The sequence below is a fragment of the Podarcis cretensis genome (assembly GCF_951804945.1).
Source record: "Podarcis cretensis genome assembly, chromosome: 8".
NCBI classification, from domain to species: Eukaryota; Metazoa; Chordata; class Lepidosauria; order Squamata; family Lacertidae; genus Podarcis; species Podarcis cretensis.
Window position 1 is genome coordinate 9591456 of NC_137177.1, and position 15664 is coordinate 9607119.

A 15664-nucleotide genomic window follows, 5' to 3' on the forward strand; every position below is an offset into this window, starting at 1 on the left:
CGCACACATAGCTCACCAATCAGTTTCATGACGTTAGGGTGGTCGAAGTCCTTCATGCAAACAGCTTCGCTGAGGAAATCCTCCATCTCGCTGCGGGTGCAGATGGCAACTGTGAGGAGGAAAAGTAAGGTTGGTGGCATGAGATAGGTTTTGAGAACATGCCAGGGGATCAGGCAGTGAAAACTGTTTTCCACGCCCGGGTGTCGATGCAGAACGTTGGAAGCAGTAACGAAGAATGAGAGCACCTCTGAGCGTATGAAGGGTGCTCAGCCGTGTCTGGTGGTGGTATTCAGGTCAAGGGGACATAGGAAATTGCCTTATACAGAGCATTTTCAAAGGCAAAAGGCAAAAGGTTTCTATCATGGGTGAGCAGGCCCAATTTACGTTGTTCTTTCAATGCAGAAGAAAAGGAGAGAAGGCCTCTGGGCATGTGCAGAGTGATGTTTCTTCATTGCTGGTATAATCCCAACCTGCCCCAGCGTGACCAGTGTGAAGCCACCCCCTCCACCTCCACTGTTACTTACTTTTCATGGTCTTAACGGCAACCTTAAGGACTGCTCCATCTTGGCTGAGTTGCCCCTCCATGACAGAGCCAAATTCCCCTGCAGAGACAAAGAAGAAGAAGAGGAAAAGGCCTATGAGCAAGTCTGAGAGAGCAAATGCCAAATCATGCCAGGTAGAAATTGGGAGTAGAACGTCAGGCCAAATGACGTTCATTTGAGAAAACGCCTATGATTTTAACCCAGGCTTGAAACAGCCTGGTCACCTGCAGCCAGCAGAAAACTGCTTCTAGGTAACCAGGCAGAGAAGGGGGGGGGGGTATGCCATTAAATTTTACTCAGAGTAGACCTATTGAAATGAATGGACCTGAGTCATGTTATTTCATTTCAGCGGAACTTCGAGCAAAACTTAAGTTAAATACCATATACCGTATTTTTTGCTCTATAAGATTCACTTTTTCCCTCCCAAAAAGTAAGGGGAAATGCGTGTGCATCTTATGGAGAGAATGCAGGCTGCACAGCTATCCCAGAAGCCAGAACAGCAAGAGGGATCGCTGTGCAGCGATCCCTCTTGTTGTTCTGGCTTCTGAGATTTAGAATATTTTTTTTCTTGTTTTCCTCCTCCAAAAACTAGGTGCGTCTTATGGTCTGGTGCGTCTTATAGAGAGAAAAATACGATATATATATACACACAATATATATATACACACACACACACACTCCCCAGTGATTCTTCTTTTCTTTTTAGGCTGCCTGTGATTAATCTAGTCAGGCCAGCTAGTATACCATTTTTGTTGGCCTGGATTTTTTTGTCTGCAGGCTCCTTTTTAACTGCCGCACAACTTTGCACTGTCCTGATTTCGTTTAGGAAATATAAACGCCCGGAGACGATGTGGAGCATTAGGTACTGAGTAGCTCTCGTGTCCAAGAACAAGGAAATCCAGGGGTGGGTGGGAACGTTACGATAACGCCAAAACCATTTGCGCGCCGTTGGGAAGTCGGCAGCCAATACCCATAAGAGCAAAACTGCAAATATTTATAGATAAGTGAAAACACAGCGTTGGTAACCATGCCTCCCCTTTCAAACCGGGCAGCGTTTACATGATTCGGGTTATAATTAGTGCGGCGCATCACTGAAGTGTGGGATGCAGTGCTGCCAGATGTGCTGGTGGTGGCAAATGGCCTCAGCTGCTTTAAATAAGAAAGTGAGATAAGGTTTGTGGAGGAGAGAGGTCCAGCAGCAAAAAAACGAAGCCTGCATGTGCAGGTGCAGTGTACCAGGCTTCTGGGACGCGGGTGATGCTGTGGGTTAAACCACTGAGCCTAGGGCTTGCCGATCAGAAGGTCGGCGGTTCGAATCCCCGCGACTGGGTGAGCTCCTGTTGCTCGGTCCCTGCTCCTGCCAACCTAGCAGTTCGAAAGCACGTCAAAGTGCAAGTAGATAAATAGGTACCACTCCGGCGGGAAGGTAAACGGCGTTTCCGTGCGCTGCTCTGGTTCACCAGAAGCGGCTTAGTCATGCTGACCACTTGACCCGGAAGCTGTACGCCGGCTCCCTCGGCCAATAAAGTGAGATGAGTGCCACAACCCCAGAGTCGGTCACGACTGGACCTAATGGTCAGGGGTCCCTTTACCTTTACTTTTACCAGACTTCTAGTAGGAAGCAAGTTATTTTGTACAGATGCAAGCCAGAGGATGGGCGGGGGGGGGGGTCGAAGTCTACCTTTCATCCCCCCCCCAACGAAAAGCTGCAAGATGGCAAAAGAGGCCCTTGATCTAAAATATCCAGCTCTATAGAAGGGTCGTGTGGGCTTTGCCCTGGCAGGAGCAGAGGCTTCTGTCTGGATAGGAAACGCAGGCAGGTGGGAAATTCATTTCCCCTGTTTCTCCCGGGGCAGAAGAACATGAGCTATGTAAGGGCTTCAGCAAGCCACGTGAACTCTTGGAAGAGCCGACGGCTGACATTTCGGGACCAGATCAGACTTTCCATGTCTGACTCACTCAGGCTGCTGCCTTATGAAATATCTGGGGTGTTCTAGGGATAGGTGTAAGGCATGAGATTTGTGGGTTGGTTTTTTAAAAGGGTTCGTAGCCTGCAAACATTCGCTCTGTGATCCCCTCTCTCTCCCAGTTATCCAAATTTAGCAACAGAATTAGGAGGGAATGCAACGAATGGAAAGGAAGCAAGGAGAACAGCCTTTGAACTAGGGGGCTAGTAATCCATTTCCAACACTGGGGCTTCAGCCTAGGCAAAAGGGGAGCAAGAACAAACAGCAGAATGCTTCTGAGCATGTGCAAAGTGCCTTTCCTGCTTCCATTGGGGAAAGACCACACCAGCCCACTCCTCCATCTGAAGGGTTTGAGATTAGGGCTTTGTAGACATAAGAAGTCAAGCTGTGAGCCTCAGGATGTCTTCCTGTAAGAAGGGATCTCTGCAAATTTTTGTGCTAGAGAAAAGTTACCGTATATTTCCAGCTGCCAAGGGAAACACAAAATGCTAGAACTGGATGTACTGTTTTACTTAATTCCCCCCAAAACTGGCTGCCAACCTCTTTCTCTCCCCTGTCCTCCCCTCCCTGCCTTTTCGCAGTTATTAGTTCCTAATAATATTTGCTTCTTGTCATCTCTGTGCTTTGGATCCGGTCTTGATGTTGCCCATAGTCCCCTGGTTGATTTTATTTTATGTACAAATAACATTTAACTTTGCTTTGGGAACTCCTGCTCTCTTTGGAAAGGGTGTCCTATCCGTGTCTGGTTTAAAGGCAGAGAACCATGAACAGAGAGGGCAGAAACTTAATCTATACATATAAATCTGCATATGCAAATTGGCATCCTGCTACGTCCTCTCTTTTCTTTGCATAAGTGACAGCTGAAGAAAATACAGTGGTGCCTCGCAAGACGAAATTAATTCATTCCGCGAGTTTTTTCGTCTTGCGATTTTTTCGTCTTGCGAAGCACGGACTTTGGAAAAGCTTCAAAAATCACCAAAGTCTTCAAAAACCTCAAAAAAGGCTACCACACCGCGTGCTATGAGTTGCTCCTCAAAGTGAATGCACGGTTTTAAGAAAAAGGAAACAAACTTGCAAGACGTTTTCGTCTTGCGAAGCAAGCCCATAGGGAAATCCGTCTTGCGAAGCAAGTCAAAAAACGAAAAACTCTTTCGTTTTGCGAGTTTTTCGTCTTACGATGCATTCGTCTTGCGAGGTACCACTGTACAGGTTCTTGTGATGGTGAAAAATCGTTACAAGCTGCCACCCTCAGGGTTAGCAACTGGCAGCCACCAGTCTGTATCCAACACCCAGGGAAGGTTGACCTTCCACATGCCAATCTAGAATAAAAAATGGATTTTCTGGAGGTAGAAAAAGTAAGAATTTGCCAGTAATCTGTTTTTAAGAATTAGCTAGAAGGCTAATTCAGACTTGCCCCTGCTCTGCCGCTTTCCCCTGCAGAAACCCAATCAGAGGAAACACCATCCCCCCCCCCAATTGTCGTTTGCTTCAATTTATTGCTAAGGAGTGAGTTTTCCCGGGGAAAGCTGCAGGGCAAGGGCAAAACCGCTCGGACCCGTGCCTAGAACGCGCTGGACAAGTGGGAAACCTGTGTTTTGTAAGTCTGGATGGAGCCCCGAGTCTCTCCAAGAAAAGTAGTTGCTGAGTTGGGATCTCAGGGGCTTCCTGGCACGCTTGATGGCTTCAGAAATTGGGCAGACTCATAAGAGGACGAGGCTATCAACGGCAAATAACTGCTATGGCTGTGATCTGCTACTCGTGTTGGGAGGCAGAAGGCCCTCTGGAAGCCCGCTGCTGAGAACCGCATGTAGGGAGAATGCGACTGGCTTCCCATTGGGCCACTGCGAGATGAGGTGGTGGGACCAGATGGGCCTTTGTCCTGTCCCAAGAGGGCTCTTATGTTCAGACTCTCTGGGCAGATGCTGAGGGGAAGGGCCGCAGCCCAAGTGGTAGAGCATCTACGTGGGGCTACCTTTGAAGGTGACCCGGAAACTACAACTAATCCAGAATGCAGCAGCTAGACTGGTGACTGGGAGTGGCCGCTAATACCATATAACACCAGTCCTGAAAGACCTACATTGGCTCCCAGTACCTTTCCGGACACAATTCAAAATGTTGGTGCTGACCTTTAAAGCCCTAAACGGCCTCGGTCCAGTATACCTGAAGGAGCATCTTCACCCCATTGTTCAGCCCGGATACTGAGGTCCAGCACTGAGGGCCTTCTGGCGGTTCCCTCACTGCAAGAAGCGAAGTTACAGGGAACCAGACAGAGGGCCTTCTCGGTAGTGGCACCCGCCCTGTGGAATGCCCTCCCACCAGATGTCAAAGAAATAAACAACTATCTGACTTTTAGAAGACATCTGAAGGCAGCCCTGTTTAAGGAAGCTTTTAATATTTGATGAATTATTGTATTTTAATATTTTGCTGGAACATAGCTGTCAACCTTCCCTTTTTTTGGAGGGAAATTCCCTTATTCCAGCGCCGTTTCCCGCTGCTATCCCGGATTGTTAGATATCCCGTAGACTGTCCCCGGGACAGGTGAGGCTGCTGATCCCTTATTTTCGAGGCTGCTGATCCCTCATTTTCAAATCTGAAAGTTGACAGCTATGTGCTGGAAGCCGCCCAGAGTGGCTGGGGAAACCCAGCCAATATATTATTATTATTATTATTATTATTATTATTATTATTAAGCATCTGCTTTTCAAGCAGAAGGTCCCAGGTTCAATCCTGCTTGAAACGCCGATGATCCGCTACTGGTCTGCGCAGACAATGCTAAGTGAGATGGACCAGCGGCCTGGCTCTGTGTTAAGTCTGCTTCCTCTATTTCCTCTGAGGCTGTGCAAGTCAAGTCCCTGCCTTCCCCGTTTCCAGAAAAAGGGCAGCCACAAAAAAGAGAGAAGCACAGGGTGGAAATGTTCAAGGGGGAACATATGTGCCATAGCCAGGGGCCTTTCCATCTCTGCTTTCCATATGCTTCCAAAGTAATCCCAGCTGCGCTTAGAGGAAACTTTTTTGCGGAGCTGAGGCAGAAACTTTGCCAGTCCTCCGACCCAAATGAGCAAAACAGCCCTCCGTCCTTCAGCGTTTCTGCAGCAAGAAAACTGGGCCGAAGCGATTCTGGGTTGTTCGTCCTGCACTTGATGTTATATGTTACTGATTATCCTGGCTACGTTAGAAAACAAGGCCTTGACGTTTAATCAGGAAAGGAAACAAGGGAGTTTGTCCTTGTCCCCTCATGCAGCAGCTGATTTCAATTGCCCTTCGACCAAGAATCCCCCCATTGTCCTAGCTGAGTGAGAATCTTCCAGGGTTATATAGTGATAAAAAACAACAACTCCTAACAATAGTCCTGGTAACTGTTTTGATATCATACAATTTGGAATTGGGAAACAGGAATGTTGATGACATTGAAATGAAATGAAGGGGTTCTAGTAAATAAGGTAAATAAGAGTATGAAAGAAGGGATAGATATTGGATGAAAATCTGAATAGTGCAATAAGTGAAGGAATTTTTAAAGGATAAAACTAATAAGAATGAATTTGCTAAATCAATTTTAAAGTGGAATACAAGAAAGGAAGGCGGGTGGAAGTCAGGAAAATAAGTTTATGAAGGATAAGAATATGAAAAGAGGCTCTTTTTTCTTTTTTATGTTAATTTTTTAAGCCATTTATGCTTGTTATAATTTCTCTTTTCTTTTTCTTTTTGTGCTGTGTTCTAATTGTTTGTTTGTCGGTTGTATTTTTGACTTTTGATATATATTGTTTTTCTTTTGTATTGTTTCTTTTTGTAAAACCTAATAAAATATTATTTAAAAAAAGAAAAAAAGAAAAAAATGGAATTGGGAAACAGGTTCTGGAGCTCAGATGAATTTCTGCTTCGCTTCCCCTACATCGCCCTGCCTTCCAATTCCTGTTTGTGACCCAAAGCTTTTATTTCTTGCTCTAAAGAAACGAGTTTAGGAAGCAACGAATTCAAAGCAACGAATTCATGAGTCCTTGTATTCTGTGAGAAATTCCAGTGGTTGGCATAGAATCATTGAACATTCCCAGTAAATGCATAGAATTTTCAAATTATTACTAGATAAGTCACTGGGATATGGGCTTTTCTTTTGTCTGGTAATGGCTTTTTCAAAATTTGTGTTATTTTCAATATTTTTTTGAAAGGTTGTGCCTTATGAGTTAACATATTCTTATATATACAGTCTCCTGAGCTGGGTTCTCAGACTTCTGAAGGAAGAGACATCCGAAACAGGAAGTCCATTTCTGAGGTGGTTCCACTTCTTTGCCTCTTAGGCTTGTGGGATATGTCATCTCTCAATTATAATTTTGTTCAGGCCTTACCTTTTCCATGAAGTCTTGGGCCTTGCCCAGCTTTTCTCAAACTTTCCCAAAGCCACAAAGTCCTGGGGCAACCAGCTGACCCCATGAATGCAGCCACTTGACCAGCTAGTATCTTTGGCTGGCTCCTTAAGATACAGTGGTACCTCTAGATGCGAACGGGATCCATTCCGGAGCCCCGTTTGCATCCTGAAGCGAACGTAACTCGCGACTGCGCGGGTCGCGATTCACCGTTTCCACGCATGTGTGTGACGTCATTTTGAGCGCATGTGCATGCGGCGAAACCCGGAAGTAATGCGTTCCGTTACTTCCGGGTCGCCGCAGAGTGTAACCTGAAAATGCTCGACCCAAAGCTACTTCAACCCGAGGTATGACTGTAACGGGATTTCCAATTGAAAGGATCTCCTCTGAAAGCTCTCTTGATCCCCTGAGTAGCCTGTGATTGGCTACCAGAGTCTGGCACAAGGTTTCCCAACTTGGGTCTCTAGCTGTTTTGGGACTACAATTCCTATCATCACCACTTGCCCTGCTAGCTAGGGGTGATTGGAGTCCAACAGCAGCTGGAGACCCAAGTTTCAGAATGCCTTGTAGAGCAGCAGAAGTGTCTCCTTGGGGCTGAAGGGAGAAGAGGCAGGATCTGATGCCTGCAGATGCACATGGGACAGACTGGGACATGGATCCATCTCCTCTAAGCTCCAGTTGCAGAGCCCTGTGCCACCAATAAGGACTTATCCACATTTACTTTATGCCCCACTCTTTCCAGGCAAAGGTCCATGCTTTAACACTCTGCGTCTGAGTGTTGTTTATTTTTTTGGCCCAGGGATTTCACTGCAAAAACCTGCTCTATAAAGCTCAATTGGAGCAAACGTCAATTTGGGTTTTCTGCGGATTGATGTTTGCTCCTATTGAACTTTATAGAGCAGGTTTTTGCAGGGACGTATCTGGAGCAAAAAGGAAGGTGCTCGAAAACTGAGTTTTAAAGCACGGACCATACTTGAAAAGAGCAGAGGAAAGTTAAGTGTAAAGGTAAAGTACTCTTGAACAGTTAAGTCCAGTCAAAGGCGACTATGGAGTGTGGTGTTCATTTCGCTTTCAGGCCGAGGGAGCCGGCGTTTGTCCACAGACAGCTTTCTGGGTCATGTGGCCAGCATGACTAAACCACTTCTGGTGCAATGGGACACTGTGATGAGTGCCAGAGCGCATGGAAATGCTGTTTACCTTCCTGCCACATTGGTACCTATTTATCTACTTCCACTGGTGTGTTTTCAAACTGCTAGGTTGGCAGAAGCTGGGACAGAGCAATGGGAGCTCACCCCGTTGCGTGGATTTGAACCGCCGATCTTCCAATCAGCAAGTCCAAGAAGCTCAGCGGTTTATAAGCCCCTAAGTCCTAGTCTAGGGCCATGACAAACATCATTTTCCTCTAAATTGGAATGCTAACACCAACAGGATGGGAACAGGACACTTTTGACCCTCCCCTCCCCTGAAAGTGTCCTGCTATTTTGTATTCAGCTGGTTGATATAAAATTGTTTTTTGTTTTAGAAGCTCTCTTGCACAGAATAGGGAAATGTTTGAGGATCAAAAGTACAAGGAAATGTTTTGCACAGAAGGGTCAAAAGTTCAGCCTAGGAATCTGGCAATCAAAGGGAAATAGAAAATTAATCCGAATTTTCTTTTCCTTCAGATTGACTTAAAGGTTGGAAAGGGAAATGAAAATACTGTACACAAGCTAGAAAACAGCATAGTTTATTAGAGAAGTAGAAGAGTTAGTTGTGGAGTTTGGAGCTTGAGCGCGGAAAGAAAGAAAAAGAGATGAAACACTTTAGGAATGCAGGAAATGTTAGGAGAGCACAGTGGGCATTGCAGCTGAAAGGAAAAGACTCCAAAGGAACCTAGAAGCTGAAGTGAAGGGTGCAAATTGATAATTATTGGCCTGGTTAGGGAGACAGATTAGAATAAGCATAGCTGTTTGCATTTATCTCTGTTTCTATTTGCTTTTATTGGTAACTACACAAACTGTAAAATTAGCTTGTTTTCTAAAATTAATTTCCCAAGAATTATTTAATGTGCTGCCTTACTAAAACTTGTAAGTGAAAGCATACTTTGTTTTGGAAAAAGTTTGATCTGCAGCTTTGTTATTTGAGCCATGTGTAAGTCCCATACCTGTCTACCAATTAATGTCCAGAAGGTTCAAGAGCTGTTCAATGGAGGCAGCCAGAGAAAAATAAAGCCTGTTGCCTCTCCCTGGCTCTTTCTCTAAATCAGAAAGTCCCTAATGTTGTAGTCTCCAGGCACATCTGTATGCATTTGTGAAGGACAAAGTGGCATCTCAGGCCTGCCTCGGCCTGCAAACTAAGCTGCTGACAAAAGAAAGGCCTAAGGCAGGGGTCAGCAACCTGCGGCCCATGAGCCACAAGCGGCCCACAGGGGTCATTTAAACGGCCCACGAGTCACCCCCAAACTGAGCCACTGTGATGGCCTGGGATTCAGAGGCTGAACCTGAGGAATCCCAGCCTGCATAGAATTCCCTGCCTCCAGAACCAGCTGAGCCAGGGCTGGGGCATGAGCCTGAAGGGTCCTCACCTGTGCTGGATCCTCAGGTGCAGGCGTCAGCTGAGTCTGCTCTGGCTCCTGAGGCGATGGAGGACCCATTGCCTGCAGGTGCTCCACTCTCAGCCTCATCAGAGGAAGCTGGGGTTGCCTCTGGGTCTGGTAACCCTCCAGCCTCTCCTGAGCCGCAGAGGCTCAGGGCAGAGAGGCGGAGGGAACTAAGTTCCCGCAGGAGGAGTGCTCGCCTCCAGGCCAGGAGAGGCGAGTCACCTGTGGGCAGGGGCCGCCCTATGCCTCGGGGCAGATAAAAGCCAGCCAGCCCCAGTCCCAGGTTGCGGGAGCAACATTGTTGGTAGCCAGTTCCTGCCTGAACCCTGTCCTGCTCCTGACCTCACCCGACTCCCTGCCTTGGACCCAGCTTCAGCTTTCACGGACTGCCTCCATACTGCACCCTCGACCTCGGACTGGACTAGGACCTCGCCTCACAGTTAGCCCACGGGACCAGCACAGCCACCCACTTAGTGAGTCCCCGCGCACTATGCTGAACCAGCACAGCGCGGAGCAGGGACTCGCTTCTGCGGCGCCAGAAATCGCATCTGCGCATGTGCAAACACCGGAAATCATGTCTGCGCAGACGCCAGAAATCACGTCTGCGCAGACATGATCTGGCCCACAGAGCGATCTCTGCGGGAGTGAACCGGCTCAGGCAAGGTAAACCTGGCCTAAGGGCAAGTAGTGTTCAAAATGGCGGCCCACATAGTCATCACTCAGATGATTGTTGGCTCTGGTTGGCTGCCTATGGCCCTTGGCTTGTTGTTAACCATTCCAATAGGATCCCACTTGGCCTGAGGTCTCTCCCCACCCACGCCTCACTCAGGAGAAGCCTCCATCTTGGGAAAAGTGCCAGTTGACCAGGTTAATGTACCTTCACCGAGGGTTTTCCCCAGGGCCACCTTGTGGCGATCTATCATGACGTCTCGCAGCTTCTCTTTCAGCTCCTCGCTAATGCCCAGGCTGTTCACTGTCACAAGAAAAGGAAAAAAGAGAGAGAGGGTCACAGCACATTATGCACACGGCCATCATGGGGCCCACACCTCCAGGTCTCTGTCACAGACTGAGATGCAGGGTTTAAACAGGGGGAGGATAGGGAAGGCGGCCTGATTTCTAAATGTAGTTGGAGAAGGGCTGGGGTGGTTAGTTGTTTGGCCCTTCGAAAAAGCTCCTTCAAGCCTTCAAAGAAACCTCAACCAATAGGCCACCCAAGATGCACCAGCCGTTTTCATCTTCTGCTGTTTCTGAGAGCATTTCACCGGGTCCTGTGTGGCTTCCAGCCTAATTTTCTGATTGTCTGGGAGCCCTATTTAAGCTCTTTCAGCTCAGGTCATTCCACTCACTTCTGAGCCAGCAAAACAAGAGTTTTCCAAATCAGAAAGGCCACCCCTTCTTGCTCTCCCCTCCCCTTGCCAGGTGTCTAGTTTTCTTTTCCAGTGGAGACATTCCATTCCGTGGTTACTGAATACACAAAGAATCTTCATAGGGCTGTTTTGGGCCTGTTAAATCTTTCGTATTTTGTAAACCTTGGCATTCTCCCAAGTATCAATTTCATTGTTCTGTATGGGACAATGACAATAAAGATATCACATTGCATCATATGCAGATACGTCCCTCTTCTTTCTCAGCGGCCCTGTTTTTCATTCAAATCCATCAGGCCCGCTACCTGAGCTCACTTTTAGAGCGGCCCTTCAGTGAGGCGAGGTGAAGCCATTTGCTTCAGGCAGTAGATGTGACTGCCTCATCGTCCTCTCCATCGCCAGCCCTGCTGGATTTTCGCCCATGATGCTGTGGCAGTGCAGGGGGGATGGTAGGGGCAGGATTTGTAGTGGTCACAGCAGTGGCATGGGTGTTATCAGGATGCAGCAAAATGACCTGGGAGGCAGGAGTGGGACCTGGGAGGCAGGAATATTGGGCTCAACCCAGAAATAATAATGGCCAGTAATGTCTCTGTCCTGCTTCTCCAAATATTGTCGAAAGCAGGTTTGAATATCAAACTGTTGCAGGGCCAAAGTGCCCTGCGTCAAGGAGCCTACAAGGAGCAGCGGCCATGACTGAGGCAAAAGAAAGGAAGAAGGCAGGCGGAACCACCAAATTAAGGAGACGATAGCTGATGTCTGCCGAAAAAAGTGCTTTGGGCGGTGCCTGTATACAGTGGTGCCTCACAAGACGAAATTAATCCGTTCCGTGAGGCTCTTCGTATAGCGGTTTTTTCGTCTTGCGAAACAAGCCCATTGACAGCTTAGCGGATTAGCTCTATTAGCGGTTTAGCGGCTTTTAGCGATCAGCTGTTAAGCAGCTTATCAGCGGATCAGCTGATAAGCGGCTTAGCAGCTTAGGAAAATGGGGAAAAAAGGGAAAAAACCCCGCAGGAACTTGCAAGACATTTTCGTCTTGCGAAGCAAGCCCATAGGGAAATTCGTTTTGCGAAGCGCCTCCAAAATGGAAAACCCTTTCGTCTAGCGGGTTTTCCGTCTTGCGAGGCGTTCGTCTTGCGGGGCACCACTGTATTGGGAATAACCTACAACTGTGGTGGAGGTGGGAGCATTCCTTGTTAGATCCTGGACCACAAGGCTTGGGCGCAATGCATGCTGGGTAGTTGGGAAAGGCGGACTCACTCACTCCTTCCATGACACTCACAAGTGGCTTCGGTGGTCCGGCGGCTGTAGGATTTGCGGACTCGGTAGTGGACCACCAGCTCTCCCTGCTCCATGCTGGGTTCAAACGCTTCCCTGCGGAATGGGCAGGAGGAGAGAAACAGGCAGTGAAAGAGGAGAAGCTACCAGAACCGGTGTCACAGAATAACAGAAAGGCGAGATGGGGCCCTCAGTGGTCATCTAGTCCAGGAATCTCAATGAAAGCATCCATGGCAGGTGTCCGTTCTCCACTTACCCATAGCGGGTTTCCTTCCTCCTCATCCGCGCCAAGAAGATGATTATGAAGGCAGCTGCGGCAGCGGCTGTGGCTATGGCAATTACCACGTACCACCAGTGCCAGGAGAAGGCAGGGGCAGTGGTTTCTACTACGGAGAAGGGAAGAGGAGTAAGGGTCAATGGGAGGAGCCATTCCAGTTGCCCATCCAGCGCATCACCTTGTGGGATGTGATACATAAGTAGCAGTCAAGTACAACATTCCTTGTTTTCCTAGAGTGGACATGCAGGGGAATGTTTGGTCCAGCCAGTCGAAAACTTCCTGTTTCCTCCTGGCTGGGCACACTTCCTTTGCATGTGACTAGAGGTGGGTGTGACCTTACCTGTCCAGGTAACAAAAGGACAAGGCACACAGCACTCTCTCTTTGCCTTCTTCCATTGTTGGAGCAGTTTTTAGCTAGAGATGCTCTGCTGGCTTCCAGCCAGCAGAGGACACTGGGATTATCCCCATATGGGATAGCTCCACATACTTTGTAACTAAGTCTGCCTTCAGGGATCCAACTGTGAACTGATGGTGCTGTCAGTAAACTTCTTTTAATGACTCTCAATAAGATTGTCGTGTGTTTATTCTTTTAAGAGGGATAAAAAGGGAACTTACCAGAAACATACAATTCAATACCGAATTGTATGGTATTGAGAGGCTTACACAAGCCTGCAACCAGCTACCCGCTGTGCATTAAAAGGGGAATGTAAAACTCTGCTTAGCAAAGGAACTTGCTAGCACAAGTTAGGAAGGATATTAATAAACAATATATCCTCTCCTGCCTCCCTGAACATTCCCACACACCTTTCCCTGCCTCGGCTGTGCACACGACATACATTTAAAGCACCTACGTTGTCCCCAGAGAATCCTGGGAATTGTAGTTTACTGCAAGCACCCTAAACAAACTACATTTCCCAGGATTCTTTGGAGTGGAGCGCAATGTGCTTTAAGTGTACGGTGAGCAGGCAGCCCCTGTTACTGTTTAAACTGGAAGAACAGAGGAGACCGAATCTGGGACCAAGTACGATGCTGAGGGGAAGATGAGGGGATCTCCTAGTTTCTTGGCAGCCGGACGAGTTCTCCTTAGAAGCCAGGGTGGATAAAAATCAATGATTTATTTATTTTTTAAATTGGATTTTTAAAAATTTAAATTGGATTTTTAAAATAAAATGCTTTTGGAGGAAAAATCTTTCCAAAGACAGTTTTCTATTTAAGTTACATTATAGTCCAAAGGCTATTCATCAGGAAATAAGGATTTGTTTTAAGTTTTTCATGTGTGCTAAAACTCAGTCTAAGGTTTTTTTGTTTTGTTTTTTTAAATTGTTTAACCACATCAGCTAACAAACATGGATACATATGCTATAATGTTTAGTTAAATAAATTGTTTAAATTGCTATTAAGGAAATGATTATTTTTCTCCTTCCAATTAAGTACAGCAGAAAAGTTGTCCAAATATAAACAGTTAACTTATTAAACCTCACAATAATTTCATAATTATCTGTCAATGTATTTTTAATAGTATAACCAAATCAGTAATTTTTGATATAACTATAAAAACTACTCTGAAAATTTATTATTCCAAAAATGAAACTTTCATCTGGTTGTAAATATTAAGATTATACCAGCAAGAATGAGTCTTTCTGTAAAAAAAAATGATTTAAATCAAGTCTTACTGACTAGTGATTTAAATCAAGTCTTACTGACTAGTGATTTAAATCAAGTCTTACTGACTCGTGATTTAAATAAAATCCACCCTGTTAGAAACCAACACTTCCTACACCACTTCAGGCTGTGACATTTGAAAACAACTGCCCCACATCCCAAAATCTTAATCCAGTTCACAGTCTTGGACTGGAAAGAAGTGCGTGATTCTGTCGGCCAAACTTGGCCTTGAGAATCTTCCGGCAAAAGTTCAATATAAAATTTCCATGAAAACAAATTGTAACCAAATTCAATAAAAATCCCAGTTGGAACTGAACTTTTAGGAAAGTTTAGGAATCCCCTGCACTATCTGCTTGGTCCTTTCCAATCCTTTTGTTCAGATGTTTCCTGCAGTCAAAGCAGGTGTGTGTGTGTCACAAAAATTGAAAATATCCTAATCAAAATGGGAATGCAGGTGGAAAGCAAATATGCAGTTTTCCCCACGTCCCCATCTTCCTCCCTGCTAATAGTCACAAAACACACAAACCCTTGCAGCTCCTTCTCCTCCTAGAGGAGCCATTTTGAAAAAGGAGAGCAATGTCGCCCTCAAGTCTAGTCATGATGTATTGCCTACACTGGGGAACTTTTAGAAAACAAAGTTTTAATTTATTCTTAATATCGCAAGAGAGAAGCCAAAACAAAACAAATCAAAACAAGATATAATCAAATTAGAGGTGAGCCTTTAATATGTTACTATATTTGCATTCCAAGACTGATTTGGTAAATCTCCCCTGGAAAGACTAATGTTTGATGCAACCGGCCGGGGAAAATTAATGAGCAGACACTTAGAACTGATTTCAGCGGAACTGAGAGAAGATGGCGGCTGCCAGCAGGGAAAAGATTTTTGGATTGATTCAGCAGAAATACCTGCATGTGAGGGGATGCTGCATGGACAGAGGGGTATCATACACATAAAATCCACACAGAAACACATCATTTTACTTCAACTCGCTTGTGCAAACAACTCAAAGACCGTGAAAGAAGGAAAACAACAGGAAGATTTAAAGGAACTATTAGAAATGACTATCAAAAGCAGCAGAGATATGGGATGATCAAAGCCCCCCCCGAACTTGACGCATGGGAAGTCCCAACAAAAAAATTATAATTTGGCAGAATATTTGGATTATTTGATATGTATATGTATAATTTGGAATATTTAATGTGATTTGATTGGATTGTTAAAATGGAAAACTTAATAAAAATGATTTTTTTAAAAAAATATATAATCAAATTAGCCAACACCAAGAGAAAGAAAGAAGGAAAGCAGATTTCCAGAACAAAGTACTCTCTGGAATGTTCTAGAAGGAAACGGCACCGCCTCTCATTCCCCGATGCTGCCCACCCCAAAATCCCAAATCATTTCTGTAGGTTGCAGGTAGAGTGTTATGCACTGTTCTTACCTGGCTGGGGTTGCGGTAGTTCATCTGTAAAAGAGAAAAAAATATATATAAATTATTTGAATATGGTCTCCCTCCAAGCCAAATGTCAGTGTCAAGCTTCCGCCAACAGGGCCTCAGGCCGTTTTTCTGGGGACATCAAAGAGAATCAAAACTCCTAAAGCAGAAAGCACGGGTCCTGTTTTATAACCAGCTTCAGTTTCTG

The 15664-nt window shown here is 45.9% G+C and overlaps 1 protein-coding gene across 2 annotated transcripts in view; it reads right to left on the reverse strand.

The window, feature by feature from the left end:
- The window catches only part of AXL (AXL receptor tyrosine kinase), a 73493-nt gene that overhangs the window by 8404 nt on the left and 49425 nt on the right, over nucleotides 1-15664 (reverse strand). Inside the window, exons 10-15 of one of the 2 annotated variants that reach the window (XM_079985353.1) lie at nucleotides 15463-15486; nucleotides 12341-12470; nucleotides 12089-12180; nucleotides 10323-10418; nucleotides 525-602; nucleotides 17-109 (exon numbers count right to left, since the gene is read on the reverse strand). In XM_079985353.1, coding sequence (XP_079841479.1) covers nucleotides 17-109; nucleotides 525-602; nucleotides 10323-10418; nucleotides 12089-12180; nucleotides 12341-12470; nucleotides 15463-15486 — 513 coding nt within the window. The remainder of the gene's footprint in view (nucleotides 1-16; nucleotides 110-524; nucleotides 603-10322; nucleotides 10419-12088; nucleotides 12181-12340; nucleotides 12471-15462; nucleotides 15487-15664) is intronic. The other variant, XM_079985354.1, reaches the window with a different exon arrangement.